Source organism: Acinonyx jubatus, chromosome B4 (assembly GCF_027475565.1).
Source record: "Acinonyx jubatus isolate Ajub_Pintada_27869175 chromosome B4, VMU_Ajub_asm_v1.0, whole genome shotgun sequence".
Classification (NCBI taxonomy): Eukaryota; Metazoa; Chordata; class Mammalia; order Carnivora; family Felidae; genus Acinonyx; species Acinonyx jubatus.
The window spans coordinates 132,219,198-132,239,171 of NC_069387.1; the positions used below are offsets into that span (position 1 = coordinate 132,219,198).

At 54.9% G+C, this 19,974-nt stretch overlaps 2 protein-coding genes across 4 annotated transcripts in view; one reads left to right on the forward strand and one right to left on the reverse strand.

The window, feature by feature from the left end:
- The window catches only part of ACO2 (aconitase 2), a 55,109-nt gene extending 54,371 nt beyond the window's left edge, over positions 1 to 738 (forward strand). For both annotated transcript variants that reach the window (XM_027070628.2, XM_015077863.3), the window contains one exon: positions 196 to 738. In XM_027070628.2, coding sequence (XP_026926429.1) covers positions 196 to 333 — 138 coding nt within the window. In that variant the 3' untranslated portion in view covers positions 334 to 738. The remainder of the gene's footprint in view (positions 1 to 195) is intronic.
- POLR3H (RNA polymerase III subunit H) lies at positions 596 to 14,655 on the reverse strand. 2 transcript variants are annotated; one of them, XM_015077865.3, is made up of 7 exons: positions 14,536 to 14,655; positions 14,117 to 14,411; positions 11,394 to 11,490; positions 5,225 to 5,311; positions 4,729 to 4,792; positions 3,025 to 3,226; positions 596 to 2,064 (listed from the first exon to the last, which is right to left on the reverse strand). In XM_015077865.3, the coding sequence occupies exons 2-7, from the start codon at positions 14,225 to 14,227 to the stop codon at positions 2,011 to 2,013; spliced, it is 615 nt and encodes a 204-aa protein (XP_014933351.1). In that variant the 5' UTR covers positions 14,228 to 14,411; positions 14,536 to 14,655; the 3' UTR covers positions 596 to 2,010. The 2 variants fall into 2 exon arrangements, with proteins under 2 accessions (XP_014933351.1, XP_014933350.1); XM_015077864.3 differs by having other exon boundaries at positions 14,117 to 14,246; positions 14,536 to 14,610.
- Between the last annotated feature and the right edge of the window lie 5,319 nt (positions 14,656 to 19,974).

Sequence of the window (19,974 nt, forward strand, 5' to 3'; positions counted from 1 at the left end):
GCCAACAGCCTGTGCTTGGCGGGGCTCGCTAGGCCCCGCGAGTTCTACCATCGGGTCTGACCACGGCCACCCCAGCTCAGACCTGGCCTAGACCTCGGTTTGCCTGCCGGTCCACTCTGGGGGCACCCTACCTTTCTGACCCTCCAGCAGAATCGAGGGTCGTGTTCCTAAGAGCCACTCCCCCTCCTCTTACAGCCCCTGAAATGCATCATCAAGCACCCCAACGGGACTCAGGAGACCATCCTCCTGAACCACACCTTCAACGAGACCCAGATCGAGTGGTTCCGTGCCGGCAGCGCCCTGAACAGGATGAAGGAGCTGCAGCAGCAGTAAGGTCCAGCCATGCCACCTGTCTGCCTACTCCTTGGACCCCGCTCCGGGGTCCCCGGTGCAGTCAGTGCGTCATCAGAACTGGATCTGCCCCCTTCCGGCCTTGGCTTCCTGCTCCAAGATGGTGTGGTCAGGCCTCCTGCCCTCCCTTCCCTCAGCCGGCCGAGGGACACACAGGTGGGTGGGTGAGCTGGGGGAGGGCTCTTTAAAAATGGGAAGGCAGGGGGCTGGAACATTCTTTTGTCTAATTCAGATCTTGAACAACTCCATGCAACTGTATTTATTTTTGATGACAAGACTCCCGTCTAAAGTTATTTCTCCCGCCTCATCATTTCACTGGTGGCTGAAAGATTTTAAAGAAACTTTCGCTCTCATGAGGAAAATAAGAATACGGACTCAGTGACTGTTCCAGTGTGTGAGTGGTGGTGTCCGGATCGTCCCCAACTCCAGGGCTCGGGCTGGGTCTTCGTGGCCAGGCGGCAGAGGCTCCCGCTAGCCACGCCATGGCACACCTGCCACTGCGGTGGAGGACACACGGGGCGGAACTCGCGCTGCTTCTCAGCCCCGCCTCCCTGCCCTAACCCACTTCCGCCCACAGCGCGGCCTCCCCCACCTCCCCGTGTGCCAGGAGCCTCCACTTCCCCTGGGCGTAGAGTCAGCCCTGCAAACACCCTGAGGCGGGGCACAGCCCCCCTTCTTAGAGGCCACCTCGTCCGAGGTCACACAGCTAGTCCACTACGTGCTCTGTCCCCTCCCTGCCCCTCAGCCCCAGGTGGCGGCGGGCACCGTTCCGCGGCTGCTGCTGTCCCTGGGGTGACGTCCACCGGCAGTACCTCCGCCTCCATGCTCGGTGCCTGTGTGAGCTGAAAGACCAGAGCAGGAGGCAGGCCCCGCGGAGGTCCCTTCCTCAGCACAAGACTTGCCCGACAGAACAAGCGTGCGGTTTGTGCACGAGGGAGTGACAGGGCAGGGGGGACCTGCCAAAGCCATTTGGCTGAGTAAACGGTGTGGTGTCCGCCCTCGTCCAGGATCTGGCATCACCAGCTGACACACAGGGTGTTCCTGGCGCGGCCAGGGTCTGGAAGTGACAGCTGTGCCTCTGGTGGGAGGGACGACATGGATGGTCACCATCCCTGACCTTGGGCCAGCTAAGCCCAGGCCCCCACCTTCCAAAAGCTGGTGGGAAAGAAGATGGTCATCCCTGAAAGGTCAAGACTCCGACCAACAGCTGGCAGCTGCCCCAGGCCAGCCTCTCTTGGTGACCTTAGGAGCCACCGAGCTAGGCCGGCCCAGAGCCCATGAGGCCAGTGATCTCTCACCACCACGTCCTGCCATCAGGGGGAGTTCTTCTCCAGCAGCCATCTGGGGAGAGGAAGGACATGCTGTCCCAGCTGTGGCAACGTGGTTACCTTAGATCACGGAGACAAGGGCGGCTCCTCCCTGACTAATGCTGCCCTTATTTATTAAACGTCTTTGCTGTCACCAAGAGGCAGAAGTCCACAGGAGCAGTGACTTCAGGGTAGCTCCAGAAACAGGGCCAGGATGGCGAGGGAGGGGACAGTCCGGTGGGGTACACACTCTGCTCCTTGGCACCTGCAGAAGCTGCTGTTGTCTCCATGGCCAGCAGCACCTCCTTCCCCGGACGGCGGGGTGGGGGTGGGGGTCTGTCCAGCCCCAGGGCTAGCTGCTGGTCCACCAGGAGAGGAGGCCCAGGCCTGGCTCGCTAATGGATCCCTGCCAGGGGTAGACAGAGAACAGGCACATAGCCACCTCAAGGGCTTGAACAAACACAGGAGGCAAAGGGGCCCTTCCTTCCGGGCGCCTGGCACCGGCAGAGGGAACGCTGGTGACACATGCACACACCGGCCGGGGGATGGGGAAACCCAGGAGCCACACCAGCGCCCCCAGCTGCCGTACAGGAGCACAGCCCATGCGCACCCTTCCTGCCCCAGGGCCTCGGCTCAGTCAGGTACCCTTCCTCGCGCCAGGCCTGCCCAAACACGGGCAGCGGCAGGCCAGTCCCGGACACGCGCTGAGTCCTGCCAGAAAGTCCCAGCCTCCAAATACACGCAGAGGGGATGGCCCTGACAGAGAATGGCTACCCCTGAGTGAACAACCTGCAGCATACGTTAGACCAGAAAAGCCCCCTAGCAGGCCCCCAAAACGTGTCCCGCTTTGTCCTGCATCACACTCTCACCCCATGAGGGAAGACGACAACCCAAGTCAGATCTGGCTGGTCGCAGCTCCCCTGCCACCTCACGTCTGTACAGGGTCTGGTACAGGCACAGCCCTGACCGAGGGTCCCCCGTCCCTGACGCCCCACCTTTGGTTCGCTCCCAAACCCCTGCCCTGGTCTCTCTCCCTTGGCCTCGTCTTGCTGGGCAGCCTTGTCACCCAACTTGGGCCCTGTCCCTCCTGCGGTCAGGAGCCTGACCCCACCTTCCCCGACAGCCGCGGCAGCTTCGTCACCTCACGGGTGTGACGCCCTGGCCTGTGACCTGCGAAACAGGCTCCCCAGGGAGAAGTGACCGCCTAACAACCAAACAGGGACCCGCACCCTGATCTGCGGGGAGAGGGGTTCGAGGCGGTGAACCCGGGGCGAACGCCCTCAGAAGCGGCTCCCCCGCCACCCCACCACCTGGGTTGTCCCCACACCATCCCCACGGTTCTGGCAGCGGCGTCAGGACATCTCACCACAAGCGTGTACGGAGCCTCCTTCTTTGGCAGCTCCTCACTGGAAGAGGTGGCCTCTGCCGAGCTGGGCCCCGTGGGGGACGTGTCCACAAAGCTCTCGTCCACCACCCGGAAGCGGATCTCCTCGCCGGTGTCCATGTACAAGTCGTGCGCTCCTTCCTCCGTCTCGTACTCCCACACCCACACCTGCTCTGCCTCGTCGCTGGGCGGGGTGCAGGGTCAAGGCAACAACCGGGCATGGGAGAGCCTGAGGGTGGGGGTGGGGGTGGGGGTTCCTCCCACAATACCCGCCCCCAGGAAGATCCAATCCCAGAAGATCACCGTGGCTGGGAGGTCCAGGCAAAGCAAGCCCACACCATGTGCAGAAGGCAAGGTTGGGCCTGCCCTGGGCCCCACAGTGAAGAGCAGGAACGCTGGGGTACCAGGGCCCTGGCTGGGAACATACATCCTCAGGGCAGGAAGGAGGCTCAAGGGCAGAGCGGGTCCCCCGTCTCTTGAGGCAGGAAGGACGAGGGCCTCTTGCTGCCTGGGGTCCTCTCCCTGCCTGGGTGTCCTCTCAGTCCAACTGCCAAGTTCAGATCTCGGCTCCGCCAGCTGTGACCGGGGCCAGGCCCAAGCTCTGTGCCTCAGGTCCCCATCTGTAAAACAGGAATTGTAGCAAGGCCTGCCCTCACAGGGCCGTGGTGGAGGTAATAAAGTGCTTTCCCCAGGACCTGCACACTTGGTCCTGGAGTGCTGGCTGAAGCTGTTCTATGCCCTCTGTGCAGTGCGACTCCACACCCCTTCCCAACCATGCCGCGCGACCATGACCCACACACAGCACAAGGACTTTCCCAGTTTTCAGGAGGACAGACGTGGCAGATGGAAGGTCACGTGCCTGAGGGCCCATGGCCGGCAAGAGGCCCAGCCGGGCAGGGCCAGGTTTTCTGACAAGCTCTGGAGTCACACACAGACCCTGCCCCTGGCCCGCAGAGGCCCAGGCAGAGCGGATCTGATGAACCATCCGGTGAGGGCAGCAGCACCCCCGAACTCCCTACAAAGCCCAACCCCTCCCTCAGTGCACACCGAGGGGCCACAGCGCCCTCTAGTGGCGATGCTGCAAAGGGTCCTGCCTTAACCCCTCTGTGTCAGGTCCCCCCGCTAGGCACTGTGGACAGAGTCCTGACAAGACGGGGTCCCTTCCGGTGAGCAGTCTCGACGAGAACCCGCAGAAACACCACTCAGCGCAGCAGGGGAAGGGCTGGGGCACGGCGCTGGGGGAACCCAGCAGAGGGAAACAACCCGTCACAGGCCCAGGCAGTTGAGCCCTCAAATGTCAGCCAGTGGTATTGTCTGCATACCAGGGGAGGTGAGCCAAGCAGGGCAAACCTTTCCAGGGAGGGAAGCTTTGATATGATCCCGGAGACGACACCCAAAGCAAAGTGAACCGGAAGTGAATAGCATGCCACCTACAGAGCACAACCTACCCAACCAGGCCCGACGGCCCAGACAGAAGCACAGGCGTGTGGACACCATAAGCACGGGAAGCACAGGCAGGCCAGCGCTTCCAGAGCACATGTGCAGGCCCGGGGTGGGGGGGGGGTGGGGGGTGGGCAGGGAGGTCAGCAGTATCAGATCACAGGAGCCAGGGCCACCCCAAGGAGCGGGACTGTCCTCTGGAAACACCTGAGCCCCCTGTGACCCGCTTTAACCTTGGGAGGATACAACTTGGCTGGCTGCTGCAGCGACTCTGGGGGGATGAGAATGTCATCGAAGAACCCTAGAGAGACTGGAAGAAATGAAGAAAGTGACAGCGTGGGACAGAGGCAGTTGTTGGCATGGAAATCTGAGTGCCTCCCCCACCTCAAAGCCCCACACCTCTGCTGATGCCACTTACACGGCCTGAGCAGCCACCAAAACCCATGGCGGACACCACACACAACGGGGACCAGGAGGCGCCTGGGACCCCAAGTCCCCTCCACCAGCTCCAGTGCCCAACCCGAGGTGCTGAGTTAGGGCCTCACAGGGAAGGCCCACAGCTGGCCAAGGTCTTCATGGTTACATGAGCACGACGGGGCTGTGTGTTCCCCTCACCCATGAGCTTTCCTGACCCCTCCCCTGACTGTGTGGCTCAGACAGAAGCTGAAGGGAGGCCTGCTGGCCTGGCCACTTGCCCCAATGTGCTCCCAGGCCTCGTGTGACGAGTCGGGGCCACCATTACCGTGAACTCCCTCCGGGCTGCAGCCTTTGATCTTGCCGATCAGAATCTCATCCAGGAATGGATGGAACACCACATAGCGAAAATGGACTGGAAATGAAAAAAGGATAAGGAGGTCGGTAACGAGCAAGCATGTGAGGGACGGCCGCTCTGGGGCGGCCCAGGCTTTCCAGTGTTGACCCCATTGGCCAGCCTGCTGACCTGGAGGCCCTCTGGCCACCCAGGAGTCTGCTGGGCAGTCCACACCCAGTGCCCCTGGACCCAGACCCAGCCCCCTACAAGGCCACAGTATGGCCCCCATAACAGGCCAACAGCGGCAGCCCTGGAAGTGAGGGCTGGCCCCCAAACCCATTAGACAAACCCGGATTCTGGGCCACGGGTAACTCCAGAATCAATCCCACCCTTCCTCTAGACTCTCTCCCTTAAATTCTAAAAAGGGCGGAAGTAATTGGCAAAGGAAGCCAGGTTTGGAAACAAATTCCCCATCTCCCTCTGATTGGAAAGTTTGCCCCAGGCATAGCTCTGACCTGGAACATGATGTTAAAAATGCCCTGAAACTGAGGGGGAGTGGGGGGAGGCAGAGGCAATAACGCAACAGAAATGCCCTCTGTGGGTTCTCAGGCCCTGCCTTAGTGCTCCCCACTCACCAGACCCCTAGGAAAACATCAGGTAGGGTCTGTGCCCACTATTACCTCATCACTCCTGCCCCTCAAAGCCCCAAAGGAGGTGACCACCACTGGCCTAAACACACCGCCGGAGCTAGAGAATAACCACGAGGCTACTTCCTGCTGGTCATGCCCAGCACAACGCATCCATATCAGCGTCATGCTTCCCCATTGTCAGGATGGAGAAGCAGCTCAGAGGGGCTGGGTAACATACTCATAGCCACACAGCCGTTCTGCCCTGTTGTGCCACAGAAGACTCCGAGGCCTCCTGGACCACCAGGCAGGGCCACAGGGTGGAATCTGCCTTCCTCGGACAGATTTCATCCCCAGACACACGCTTCTGCCACTAGCACCCTCAGATGCCTGGTCTCCAACACTGCACTGAGGACAGCAGGGCCTACTGGGCCCCCAGCTCGCTGCCAGGCTGCTTCTCCGTGGCCCCACCAGGCAGGAAGCATGGGAAAAGAGGGGGCAGCTGGTATCCCCTCCCCTCCTTGTGATGAGAGCCTCCTGCTGACCTTGCGGAGAGCAGCTGAGGGCAGCCAAGGGTCATCTAGCCACAGGATGGAAAAACCCTGTCCCCCATCTGACCCAACATTCAGTTCAGTTTAACAAATCCCCACAGAGCCTCTACCAAGTCTGTGCCAGGGCCTGTTTGGGCACTGGGCTTATGGGGGCAGAATTGCATGTGGTCTTGTGCCCAGGGCGCTCCAGTCTGGAACAACTACACCCAAAAGCATATGGTGGCCAACCCAAGTGTCCATCAGCAGATGAATGGATACACAAAATGTAGCCTATCCATATAATGGAATACTTCTCAGTATTAAAAAGCAATGGAGTATTGATACCTGCCATAACATGGACGAACCCTGAGGACATTACGCTACATGAAATGCGCCAGTCACAAAAGACCACATACTGTGTAATTCCATTTATGTGAAATGTCCAGAATAGGCAAATCCAGAGACAGTACATCAGCAGCTGCCAGGGGCTGGGGGAAGGGGGAGAATGAGGAGTGACTGCTGATGGGTACGGGTTTCTTTTTGAGGGGATGAAAATGTTCTGGAATTGGACAGTGGTGATGGTTGCACGGTCTGTGAATATCCTAAGCTTTCAAAGGGTGAATTTTACGATATGTGAATTAGATTTCAATTAAAAAGGAGGCCACAGACCAGCCGGAGGGACAGTGTTCTTTCGAGCCGCCTCCCAAGAGCCCCACCTGAAGTTCCAGGGGTGTTCAGTGGGCAGGCGGGAGGCCTGGAAAGTCAGAAAGAGTGGGTCTGCGGGATCATTGAGAGGAAGACCTGTTGTCAGGTGCAGATTTGGGCAAAGTCTGTCCCAGGAGAAGCGGGGCTCCCTCGGGGTGCACGTGAGTTTCTGCAAAGGGCAGACACTGTGTGACTCCACTTATATGGGTACCTGGAATACTCAAATTCATAGAGACAAAGTACAGCGGTGGTTTCCGGGGCCTGGAGGAGCGGGGAATGGGGAGTGAATCCTTAATAGGGACAGAGTTTCAGTCTGGGAAGATGAAGAAGTTTGGTGATGGTCGCACAACAATGTGAATGTATTCAGTGCCACTGAACCGTGCACTAAAAATAGTTCAAATGGTCGATTTTATGTTATATGTATGTTATCACGACTTTAAAAAAAAGAAAAAGAAAAAAGAAATGGTGGCATGAAGTTAGGCTGCTCTGGAGCTCCCAGCGGGGCAGGGTGGTGGGGCAGGTCGAGAGAGGCTTCCCCAGGGAGGCCGGGTCCAGTCGGCTTGCGGGACATACAGAACATGGGACTGGGGCCAGGTAAACGTACCCTAAGTGACAAGAGATGAGGCTAGACAACTGGGGCCAGTGTCACAAATCCCAAAGGCTGACATCTTATACACACTTACTGTCGAGAGGGAAAGCAATCTGGCCTGGGGAGGAGGAGGAGGGAGATGAGGAGGGAGATGAGGAGGGAGATGAGGAGGAGGAGGGGGAAGAGGGGGGGGAGGAAGAAGCAGAAGGCAGTGAGCAAAAAAGAGTCCTCCAGAGGCTCCAGGGTGGCTCAGCCGGTTATGCGTCCAACTCTTGATTTCAGCTCAGGTCATGATCTCATGGTCTGTGGGTTCCATCCCTGAGTCCGGCTCTGCACGGACATCGAGGAGCCCGCCTGGGATCCTCTCCCTCTTTCTCTCTCAGGATTAAGAAAAAAAAAAAGAGTCCTCAAAGCAAAGGCTGAGGCCTCCTTCGGCACACCTGGCCACAGCCCAGGGGGAGGTAGTGGCGGGGCGGGGGGGGGGGGGGGCAGCAGAAATGGGGCAAGTCGAGAATCAGCCTTAAAGCATGGCAACCAATCCCCACCATAAAATGCCACCCTGCATGATGCCTGGCGGACCGCAAGAAGCTTTATAGCTGCGAGTGTTAACCCATTTACATATGAGGAAGCCCAGGCCAAGAGAGGTGGAGAGATACGTGCCCAAAGTATGCAGGGGAGAGAGGGGTCAGAGCCAGAATTCAAATCCAGGTCCATGTGACATGCCTAGCCCAGTGCCCTAATCCTCACACCTCATTCCCAAAGAACCAGGGGGTCCAGGGTGAACTGGGGGCGGGGGATAATGAAAACCCGAAGTGGAAATCTTACACTAAGTGGCAGAAACAACAAAATGAAAGAACAGAATTTCCTCAATTTTAACTTTTTTTCTCCCAGTTTTCCTTCAAGTTCTGGTGGCTCTTACCACCTGGACCACCAGCTAAAGGCAGAAACTGGGCTCAGCTTAAGGGCATCCTTCTTTGTAAACAGAGGCCCCTGGTTTTGTTTTATATCACCGTCTTATTTTTCTGCTAAATGCTTCTAGTCGGTACAAACGCAGCCCGTTTCTTAGGGCTGCCCACAGAGCAGTTAACATCTCTGTGAACTAATGAAGTCTCTGGATCCCAGACAGCATCAGGCAGCCTCATGGCACGTTCTAGAATGCTCGACACCTCTGTGCCCAGAGGCTGACCAGGATGGGCTAGGGCAGGGCTCCTCACACAGGGCCTGGTGGGAGAATCACCTGGCTACTTGCTAAAACAGCCTGCAGTCTCTCCCCCAGAGACTGTGATTCAGCAGGTCTGAGCCGCACGCAGACACTGATTAGCCCCGAACCACCTCAGTGGCCCCCTTGCCCTCTGCTTCTGATTTGGTGGGGTCCAGGGAGGAGAGTGAAGAATGCCCCACTCCCTCTCCGAGAGCTGTAGCCAAGGTGACCCTCCCGGTACACCTCCAGGTCTGGTAACCAACCCTCCCTTCCTAGGGTGCGTGCCCCTTTGCCATGTGACTCTGGCTCCTCCCAGCAAGAGGTGGCGGCTATTTTTCCATCCCCTGACGCCAGCCTCGGCCATGTGACCTGCTCTGGCCAATGGGATAGAAGCAGACACTGAAAAGTGGCTGGTGCCTGGGGGCTCCAGCTGCCCTATGGTGCCCAGTGTCCCCTAAGCAAAAATGAGACCACAGGCAGCAGAGATGAGCCATCCCTCCCCACCAACTAGCCTGCCAGCCGCCAGTCACATGAGGCCGCCCTACACCCTACTGGCCAAGCCAGTCCAGAAGAACCAAGGTCCTGTCCTACGATCTTTGCACATATGAAGTCAGTAGAATCATCACATCAGTACTGTAATATAAAATCTACTGTTAACTGCATTCTATTGGCAAGGAAGCAGAGGCACAGAAGTTATATATTCTGCACAGGATACATAGCAAATAAGCGGCAGAGACGGAATTCAAATGCAGAGGCCACGCTTAACCATTATGTCCATAGTGCCCGTCAAAAGTCCCCCACCCTCAACCAGCCTCCTCCCCAGGAAACAGATGCACTCCCCTCTGCTCTCCACACTTTTTTTTTTAAATGTTTTTATTTATTTTTGAGACAGAGAGACAGAGCATGAGCAGGGGAGGGGCAGAGAGAGAGGGAGACACAGAATCTGAAGCAGGCTCCAGGCTCTGAGCTGTCAGCACAGAGCCTGATGCGGGGCTCGAACTCATTGACTGCGAGATCATGACCTGAGCTGAAGTCGGATGCTTAACTGACTGAGCCACCCAGGCATCCCTCCACACTTTAAAAAAAAAAAAAAACTCTTGAAATTTTATTTATTTATTTTTGCTTTATTTTTTTTTTAATGTTTATTTTTGAAAGACTGAGCAGGAGTGGGGGAGGGGCCCAGAGAGACGGAGACACAGAATCCGAAGCAGGCTCCAGGCTCCGAGCTGTCAGCACAGAGCCCGATGAGGGGCTCAAACTCACAAACTGTGAGACCATGATCTCAACCAAAGTCAGATGCTTAACCAACTGAGCCACACAGGCGGCCCTATTTATTTACTTTTGAGAGAGAGAGAGAGAGAGAGTGAGAGCGAGCAAGGGGCAGGGAGAGAGGGAAAGGGAGGGAATCCCACAAAGTGCAGAGAGAGAGAGAGGGAGAGAGAGGGAGAGAGAGAGAGAAGGAGAGAGTGGAGCCCTGAGCGGGGCTCTAGCTCACCCGATGTGGGGCTTGAACTCACAGACTGTGAGATCATGACCTGAGTCGAGGTCGGATGTTTAACTGATTAAGCCACCCAGGTGCCTCTGAAGAGTTTATTTTTTTTTTTTTAACGTTTATTTATTTATTTATTTTTTTCAACGTTTATTTATTTTTGGGACAGAGAGAGACAGAGCATGAATGGGGGAGGGGCAGAGAGAGAGGGAGACACAGAATCGGAAACAGGCTCCAGGCTCTGAGCCATCAGCCCAGAGCCTGACGTGGGGCTCGAACTCCCGGACTGCGAGATCGTGACCTGGCTGAAGTCGGACGCTTAACCGACTGCACCACCCAGGCGCCCCACGTTTATTTATTTTTGAGACAGAGAGAGACAGAGCGTGAACAGGGGAGGGGCAGAGAGAGAGGGAGACACAGAATCTGAAACAGGCTCCAGGCTCTGAGCTGTCAGCACAGAGCCTGACGCGGGGCTCGAACTCACAGACCGTGAGATCATGACCTGAGCCGAAGTTGACGCTTAACCGATTGAGCCACCCAGGCACCCCTGAAGAGTTTATTTTTAAGTCACCTTTAAGCCCAACATGGGTCTCGAACTCACAACCCCGAGATCAAGAATTGCACAGTCTACTGACTGAGCCAGTCAGGCACCTCTGCTCTCCACACTTTTAACCCAGCGATGACTACTCCAAGTGTCCTCATCTCTGTCTGGCCACCCTCCACCAGACTGAGCAGCTAGAGGGCCAGGCAGAGCAGAGCTCAGTAATAAACAAGACCAAAGGGGGCACAGACACACAGCCACAATCTCAGAGCCAGAGAGGCCTCAAGAATTGCCCTGTGCACTGTTTCTTATAGATGAGGAAACCAAGGCCCAGACAGGGGAGGATTCTGCCCACTGTCACCCAGTCAATTCCTGGCAGTCAGGACTAGGCCTCAGGTCTCCCAATCCCTAGACCAGGACTCCCACAGCCAAACCCCAAACCCCAAGAAACCCAACACCGAGGAGGAAAGGGCACCCACCTTTGGTGTGTGACGCGCCGTCTCCTGGGAACACGTAGGCGTCCTCCAGCTTAGTGATGTCAAACAGGCAGATGCAGAGCCCCACGTTGTACACGACCTGTGTGCATCCGCATGCATACACACACACACACACACACACACACACACAGTGACCTAGAGGCCCAGCTCCCCAGCATTCTCTCCTGAGACCCTCCCCACCCAGGGCAGGTAGGATTATCCCCATTTTATAGCTAGCAAGGAGTCGAGGCACGGTGTGAGGTAACCATGGGTAAGGAGCCTCAGAAGAATGTGGAGCTCTGGAAAGAGCAGGGCCTTTGGTGACAAGGCAGATCAAGGTTACAGTGACAGTTCCACCACCCACTGTGTGACCTCCAAGGTCACTTCTCCGAGCCTCAGTTTCCCCCATCTGCAAAAATGTACCAGGCTGCAGGCTCGATAAATAAAGAGACATATGGATGTGAAGCCCCTATGCCAGTGCCTGGCTCACATGCTGGAAATAATAACAGTCAACCCACAGATCACTATTATTGCCAGTGAGGAACACTGGGAGGGGACCCTGATCAAAACTACACTTCCCAAAGTCTCCAGGTCTATACTAGAGCTCAGAGTGAGTGTCAGAGTCCTGGTTAATCCCTATTCTGCTCACAAAGTATCAGACATACACCAGTGACCACAGGGACTGAGGCACGGCCAAGGCCCTGAGACTGGGCAGAGAGCATCCCATGCCCCCATCCCCACCCCATGGTGCTTCAAACCACTGAACCCCTTTGGTGTCAGCTTATCTGCCACCAGCGTCATCACCTCCCAGTTAGAGACCCTGAAGGACTGTTCAAGGAATACCAAGAAGCTCAGAGGGCTCAGAGTCCTGGCCAGACCTCACCACAATGAGGCATAGAGTCTGGCTGGCTTTGGCAGCACAAGATCTGTGCCCTTGGCTGGACCATGGACCTCTTTGTGCAGCCTCCACTCAAATGACTCAAATACAGGGGCGCCTGGGTGGCGCAGTCGGTTAAGCGGCCGACTTCAGCTCAGGTCATGATCTCGCAGTCTGTGAGTTTGAGCCCTGCGTCGGGCTCTGTGCTGACAGCTCAGAGCCTGGAGCCTGTTTCAGATTCTGTGTCTCCCTCTCTCTGACCCTCCCCTGTTCATGCTCTGTCTCTCCCTGTCTCAAAAATAAATAAAACGTTTAAAAAAAAAATTTAACAAATGACTCAAATACAGAAGACTTGTCTCAACAGGTCACTGAAGGACTTGTATCCCAAAGGGACTACATTCCCTTCTTGGGCTTTTCGCCCCTCTTCTCTCCATGATGCTCACACTTGGTCCCTCCACAGACCCCCTTGCCTTCTACCTCGCAAAGTAACCACAAGCCATCCACTAAGAACATCATGAGTTCTCTCCACCAACAGCTCCCCAGATCTGTCCACCTCCCTTCTATGACCTCGGCCTCTATCGAAGGGACTGGCCTCCTGTCTAAAGCCAGCCAACCTTCCTCTTGCTGACTCCTTCTCAGCCTATCACCTCCTGCTGTTCTAGGGATGAAGACCAGTACCACCATGATGTCCCTCAGGCTCTGTGTGCCTTGGCTCCTGCCACCTTCCCAGTCTGCCCTCTCCTCTCTCTCCCCCTCTGCCTAGGCCACACCAGGCTCCTCCATGTCATGATGGGTGAAATAGTCCCTCCTGCCACAGGGTCTTTGCACATACTATTTCCTTTGCCTGCCCAGCTCTTCTCTCTGCCCAGCCCTCTCCCACCTTCAAAAATAAATCCCCTAGTTAGTTCCTCTTCTCAGCATCAGATCTCAGCTCAAACTCAAGTACCACATCCCTAACAAAGCCTCTTTTGCCCCTCATCGTAGGCAGAGTTCTCCTTCATTCCACAGGCTCGCAAGTGCCTGTCCTTCACAGCGTCTTCCTCAACTTGTCATCACATACTCAACTGTGGGACCCTCTCATTCATATCTGCTTTTCCCACCACACGACACAGCAGAACCTTGTCTGCTTCATTCATACAATCAACAGACAATTACAGAACATCTACTGTATGCCAGGCTCCGGCAAAATATGTGGGACACTGAGGAAAAAGACAAAAGTCCCTGCCCTCATGCAGAGAGAAAGAAAACGGTAACCAAGTAAACAAATAAGAAAATAGTGCTGATAAGTGCTAAGAAGGAAAGAGTGATAATGACACAGAGTAACTGAGGGAGGGTTACTACAGAGAAGGCAGTGGGAAGGCCCTGCACTAGGTACTCACTAGCACTAAGGCATGCAAGCCTGGCACATAAAAGGTGCACAAATACTTTTTCGCAGAAATGAACCGATAAACCTCCTGAGAGTGAACTCTAAACCACTGTCCATCTCCACAAAAACAACGCATGGTTACACAGCCACCATGATTTCCATTTTACAAACGGAAACTGAGGCCCGGAGCAGGTAAGTGACCTGCGCAAGACTGCAAAGTAATTTGGCAGTGTAGAGTCCAGCACCTCCCAGTTACAATGACCCTTTTCAATCCCAGTTCCCTTTTTGATCCCCTCTAACATCCCATGTGCAGGTGGATTACCCCCCATCCCATGTACAGGTGTAGAAACCGAGGTCCGACACGTTAAGCTACCTGCCCAAGGCCAAGGTTTGTCATGACCAAGTCGAGGCCTGCAGCGGGCAGGTGGGCAGTGCTGGGCCCTCCCGTGCCAAGGCCCGTCCACGACCCCGTCGGTCCAGTACCTTGTTGGCCAACTTTTTGTTCAGCTCTTCGGCAATGGAGTCGTTGAGCTTCCTCTCAAACTGCCACGGGGGGATCCGCACGGTGTCCACCATCTCCACCAGGACGAACATCCCGGCCCGCGCGGGGGTCCTGGGAATGGGAGCGTCAGTCAAGCACCGGGTGTGGGGCGGTGGGCACTCCCGAACCCCCTCGGTCCCGTCCCAGTTGCTGAGACTCCCCGCTCCCGTCAACCCAGGCCGGCAGTGGGGCGGCGCGGCAGGGCCCCAAGTAACCGGTGTGGGGCGCGCTCAGCCTCTGCAAAGAAAGGAAACTGAGGCTCAGCGCGAGGGACCCTCGCTCCAGTGGGAGGGGTGCGAGCGCCCGCCACACGACCCTACCAAGCCCCCGCCCCCCCGGGCGACGCGCCAACGCCACGCACCGCGCTTCCACGCGCTGCCGACTTTGGGCGAGATTCCGAATCCCGTCGCTTCCGGAGAACAGACCAATAAGAAGCTTTCGCCCGCCCCCCGACGTGACGTGAGGTGGGGCGGGGCCTCCCTTCTGCCAGGGAGGAGCAGTCAAGGCTCCGACCGGGTTTGCTGGTTGCTAGGCAACCTCGCTGCGCTTCAGCCTTCTCGCACCTGGCCTGTGTAGTACTCTCTCCTTGCTGGTCTCAGGCCTAGCTCTGAGCCGCCGCTGCAGCCAGAGGGGTCCTCTCAAGAGGCAGCATGATATGCTTAGACCCTTCAGTACCCTGGAGGCAGGAGAATTAACTGGAAAGGGGCAGGCAGGACCTTTCTGGGGTGATAGAAATGTTCTGTATCTTCTAAGGGGTGGGTTGCACAGGTGTATACAATTGTCAAAACTCATTGAACTCAACAGTTAAGATCTTTGCATGTAATTGTAGGCAGATTACATCTCAACTGAAAAGATAATAGATTGGGGCCAAAAAATAACCTCAGTAACTTCCCACTGAACTAATTAATAAAGTCCAAAACCTTGAGGCATCTGGCTGGCTCAGTGGGTGGAGCATTGGGATCTTGAACTCTAGATCGTGAGTTCAAGCCCCACCTTGGGTATAGAGATTACTTAATAAAATTAAAAAAAAAAAGTCCAAAAGCTTTATAGTACCTCACAAGACTCTGCAGAATCTTAACCACCACCCACACCTCCAGCCCCCTTTTGTTCTCTTGGCTGCCAAGGGTGCTATCCTCCTTCACCTTCATGTGATAGGTAACTTGGGCTAAGACAGTTCAGTAGCTTGGCCAAGATCATGGGCTGTTAAGTGGTTGAAGAGGGCCCATCTAAACCTCCACACTGCCTCTCAAAGTTGGTGGACTGTGGAAATGTACTGTAGTGTGTTTAAACCAAATAAAAATTTGAGAACTTAAAAAAAGCCTTGGGGTAGATGACAGGCACTCAGAAATGTATGGTGCTTCAATTTGCTGATTTTACACGTGTAGAGATATGAGGCTGTGATACTTAATTTGGCCTTCTCTGCATCCATATTTTTATTTTTAGGTCTGTCTGCCTCTCCTAAGATTTGAGCTACTTGAAGACAGCGGGGAAATGCTACTTCAGCTCTTTATTCCCACAATCCCCTAATATCATTTCTAAGAGGCATTCAGGAAAAGCATTCAGGAGATGATATTAAGTCTTTTTCTCAGTCTCTCAAACCTCCCTCTTCATTCCATTCCCACTGCTACTGCTCTGGTTCAGGCCCTTCCTTTACTCCCCTGGAGCTTAGCCACATACCCCAGTTCCCGGCCTCAGTCTTTCCGGCAAGTGACCTCCACACTGTCACGAAAGCCTTCCCTTCTCTGCCCACGCAGAAAGGTCTGGACTGAACCCAGCCTTTCTTTCCAGTCTCACCTCCCTTCTGTTCTCCAAGCACTGGGATGGAGCAAGTTCTTTTACAGTCCTGCCTCAAACACTTCTTTACCTGGAAAACTCCTACTCATCCATCAGAACCCAAATGCAATGCCTATTTCATTCATTCATTCACTTAACATACTGTCTGCCCAGCTTTGGAGATCCAGTGGGGAAGAACTGGGCCCCAAGTCCAGCTTCAGCTCAGAGGGATTGCAGGGAAGAGAGAGAGAGAATTTGATGCTCTCTGGGAATCAAAAGTATTTTAGCTGGTTTATAGGGAGATAAGAACCAGTGAGATTGGAGAGCTCAGCAGGGTCCAGATCACAAGTGCCTTATCATTATAATATTCATTAACTTTTAATCTTTACAACAGCTACATAAAGTAGGGGTTATTATCTGATTTATCTCATTATCATTTATCATTCTCATTTATCATATTATTTTGCCTCCTCTAAGGCAGAGGTTAAGTAGGTCGTTCAAGGTCACACAGGTATTAAGTGGCAGAGCTGGGATTCAGGCTCCAGAGCCCATGATCCTAACTACTGGCCTGTGCCACCAGGACATTATTAGCCCAAGGACAGCAAAGGGAAGACTTAGATGGGTAGAACAGGGAAATGACACAGTGATACATTGGCTGGATGGACAGTGGATGGGAAGGGGCTGCGGTGGAAACAAGACCGGGGAGGAAGTTACTGGGTAGCTCCTCTAAGAGAAGAACCGAGTAAGGCTGGTAGCCATGGAGAGAACAGTTGGGCAGAGTCCAGATGTCTTCAGGCGGTGGTCGTGGCGGCGATAGAGTGGGTGACCTAGGGACGGAAGTGGGAAGAGCCAAAGCAGGAGGGTTTTCGCACTAGCTGGGTGGTGGGCCTTTCACTGAGATGGGAAACTGGAGGAGAGCCAGGCTGAGGGGATGGGGCCAGCATTGCAGAGTTCAGTGTTTTGGGTTCCCAGGCTGTTACGGTATTCAGCTCACAGGACTGCAACAGTGATTTGTTGGCACGTTTGGTTTCCTCATTAGGAAAAACAGGGACCAGGCTCCTTTATTAATTCTCTGCGTTGTTCCGTGGAAGATTTGAGGTGGCTTACAAAAGCGCACAAAGACTTAGTAAGCTCCTTGCCGGCAGAGGACTTCTCTGTCATGTCCCTCCACATCCTCTGGGCCCAGCCCTGTGTCTGGCACGTGGTCAGGGCTTGTAAGTATGTGTTATTTGGATGAACAAAAGGATAGCGAAATAATTGCTAAAGGTGTCGGAATGAGGGAGAAATAGGGTTGGAAGCTAATCCAGGAGGAGGAGGAGAGTCTAGTGAGTGGTTAAGGGCATGGAGTTCTCACGCCACAGCATGCTAGCTGAGCACCCGCGGTGGAGCCCATGGACCTCTCAGGGCTCGGCTGCCTCTCTGGAAAGTGGAGATAATAATAGACCCGATCTCAGGTGGTTGTCTGTCAGTGGAGGACTGGATAAAAAATATATACGGTGTATCATAGAATGGAAGAATTTGAAGCCATTAAAAGAAGGATGAGGGTAGCTCCTGGCTGGCTCAGTCGATGGAGCGTGGAACTCTTAGTCTCAGGGTTGTAAGTTTGAGCCCCACGCTGGGTATAGGGATTACTTAAAATCTCACAGGGGCGCCTGGGTGGCTCAGTCGGTTAAGCGTCCAACTTCAGCTTGGGTCATGATCTCACAGTTCGTGAGTTTGAGTCCTGCATCAGGCTCTGTGCTGACAGCTCAGACCCTGGGGCCTGCTTCGGATTCTGTGTGTGTCTCTCTCTCTGCCCCTTCCCTGCTCACACTCTGTCTCTCTCTCTCTCTCAAAAAAATTAACATTAAAGAAAAAAATTTAAATGTTTGTTTATTATTTTGAGAGAGAGAGAGAGAGAGAGAGAGAGAGAGAGAGAACGTGAGTGGGGGAAGGGCAGAGAGAGAGGGAGACACAGAATCCAAAGCAGGCTCCAGGCTCTGAGCTGTCAGCACAGAGCCCGATGCGGGGCTCGAACTCATGAACTGCGAGGTTGTGACCTGAGCGGAAGTCAGATGCTTAGCTCAGGTACCCTAAGGTCTTTTATGTCTTAAAAAAACCCCTTTCTTGGCCCTCCAGCTAGTGCCCTATTTTCTGCTCCTTTTACTGGCAAAACTGCTCGAAGGTGCCGTGGTCTCCAAATCCCCTCTTCTTGTCCTCCCCTCAACCTGTTCCAGTCAGGTTTGGGGCCCCACCACACAGCTCATACTGTGTTCTCGGGGTCACCAATGGCCTCCACGGCAGCGGTGATTGTCAGTCCTCAGAGACGGCGTTTGTCCCGAGCTGACCCTGCTTTGATCTTTGCACATGCCTTCCACGTGGCTTCTAGGGGCCCACACTCACCCGGGACCTCCCCCACCTCTACATGTTGGTGGCCCCTGGGCTCACTTTTACCATCTAGAGCGCCAGGGGATCTCGTGGTCTCAGGGCTGTGACCAGCACCTCTCCACTGAGGCTTCCTCGTGGCCCTGTCCCCAAGCATCCCCCTGCCCGCTCCACATCTCTGTTCAGCAACTCAAGCTTGATGTGGGCCAGAGTAGAACTCCTGGTCGTGCCTCTGCGGCCAACCTGCTCCCGCCACTGTCTTCCCATCTTGGAAAATGACTTCTCCATTCTTCAGTTGCTCAGGCCAAAGCCCAGGAACTGCCTCTTCGTGGTCTCTCACGCCCTCCCCTCCACGTCTTTGAACAAATCCTGTTGTTTCTCCCTCCAGTGTATCCAGAACCCTGCCCTCCCCTTCACCTCTCCTGCAACTCTTGGGTCCCAGCCACCCTCACTCCTCACCCCTTACCTGGGCCTTTGCTGCAGCCTCCATTCTGGTTGCCTCATCCTGGCCTCATCCCCCACAGTCCCTGCTCAACACAGAAGCCAGAGAGACGCTGGTAAAATGCCTGTCAGAAATCTCAATCCTCCCCTCCAGACCCTGCAAGTGCTCGCTCTCATCCAGCAGAAAAGCCAGGCCTCAGGACGTCCTTCACAGCCCTTAGGGTCCTCTGCCCCTCACCCCTGTGACCGCCTGCCCCACTGCTGTGCCATGTGGCTGTTTCTGAAACCCCAGGCACACTCCCCACTCAGGGCCCCTGCTGGTGCCCTTCTGTCTCCCCAGAACATTCTCCCCTCCCGCCCTCCTGTCTTCATTCCTCATCTCCTCCAGACCCTCGCTTTGATGACACCCTTGTTTTAAAGCCTTGGTGAGGCTTTTCCTGACTTCCCCTCCCCCAACCAAGCCCCTCATTTTAAATTGCAAACCACCCAACCCCCGCCCCACATTCCCACTTATTAGTTTTCCCCAGCACAGGACCCGGTTTGTTAGGTTGTTTGATGACCCCTCTCCCTCTTCTTGACTCTAAAGCCCATGAAAGCAGGCATTTTGTCTCTTTTGTTCACTGTTGACTCCCCACTACCTAGAAAGGCACGCAAGAAGTTCAGGACAAATATTTGTCAGGTAATTGAATGAGAGAAGGAAGGAAAGAAAAAATCAGCCCTGGGACCACTGTGGTCTGGAAGGTTGCTGATGGTAGAGGGATTTGACTCCAAGCTTTCTAGCAGCCACAGCCAAGAGAAAAACATTTTCAATTACAATGTGGAAACTGACCAGGTGCCAACGAGGCCCAGATTGTCTTGATTCTGAGCCCCACAGGGCTCTCTCCGGGTTCTTAGGAATGTAAGCTCTGAGGAACAGGACAAGGCCCATGACAGTCTGTCTGAACAGGCCCAGGAACAATTCTCATTTGGGAACTTTTTTTTTTTTTTTTTTAATGTAAACTCTACACCCAATGTGGGATTTAAACTCATGACCCAGAGATCAAGAATCAGATGCTCGGGAAGCCTGGGTGGCTCAGTCAGTTAAGTGATTGGCTTGCGCTCTGGTCATGATCTCACGGTTTGTGTTCTAGCCCCGCATCGGGTTCTATGCAGACAGCTCAGAGCCTGGAGCTGCTTTGGATTCTGTGTCTCCCTAGCTCACTGCCCCTCCCCCACTCACACT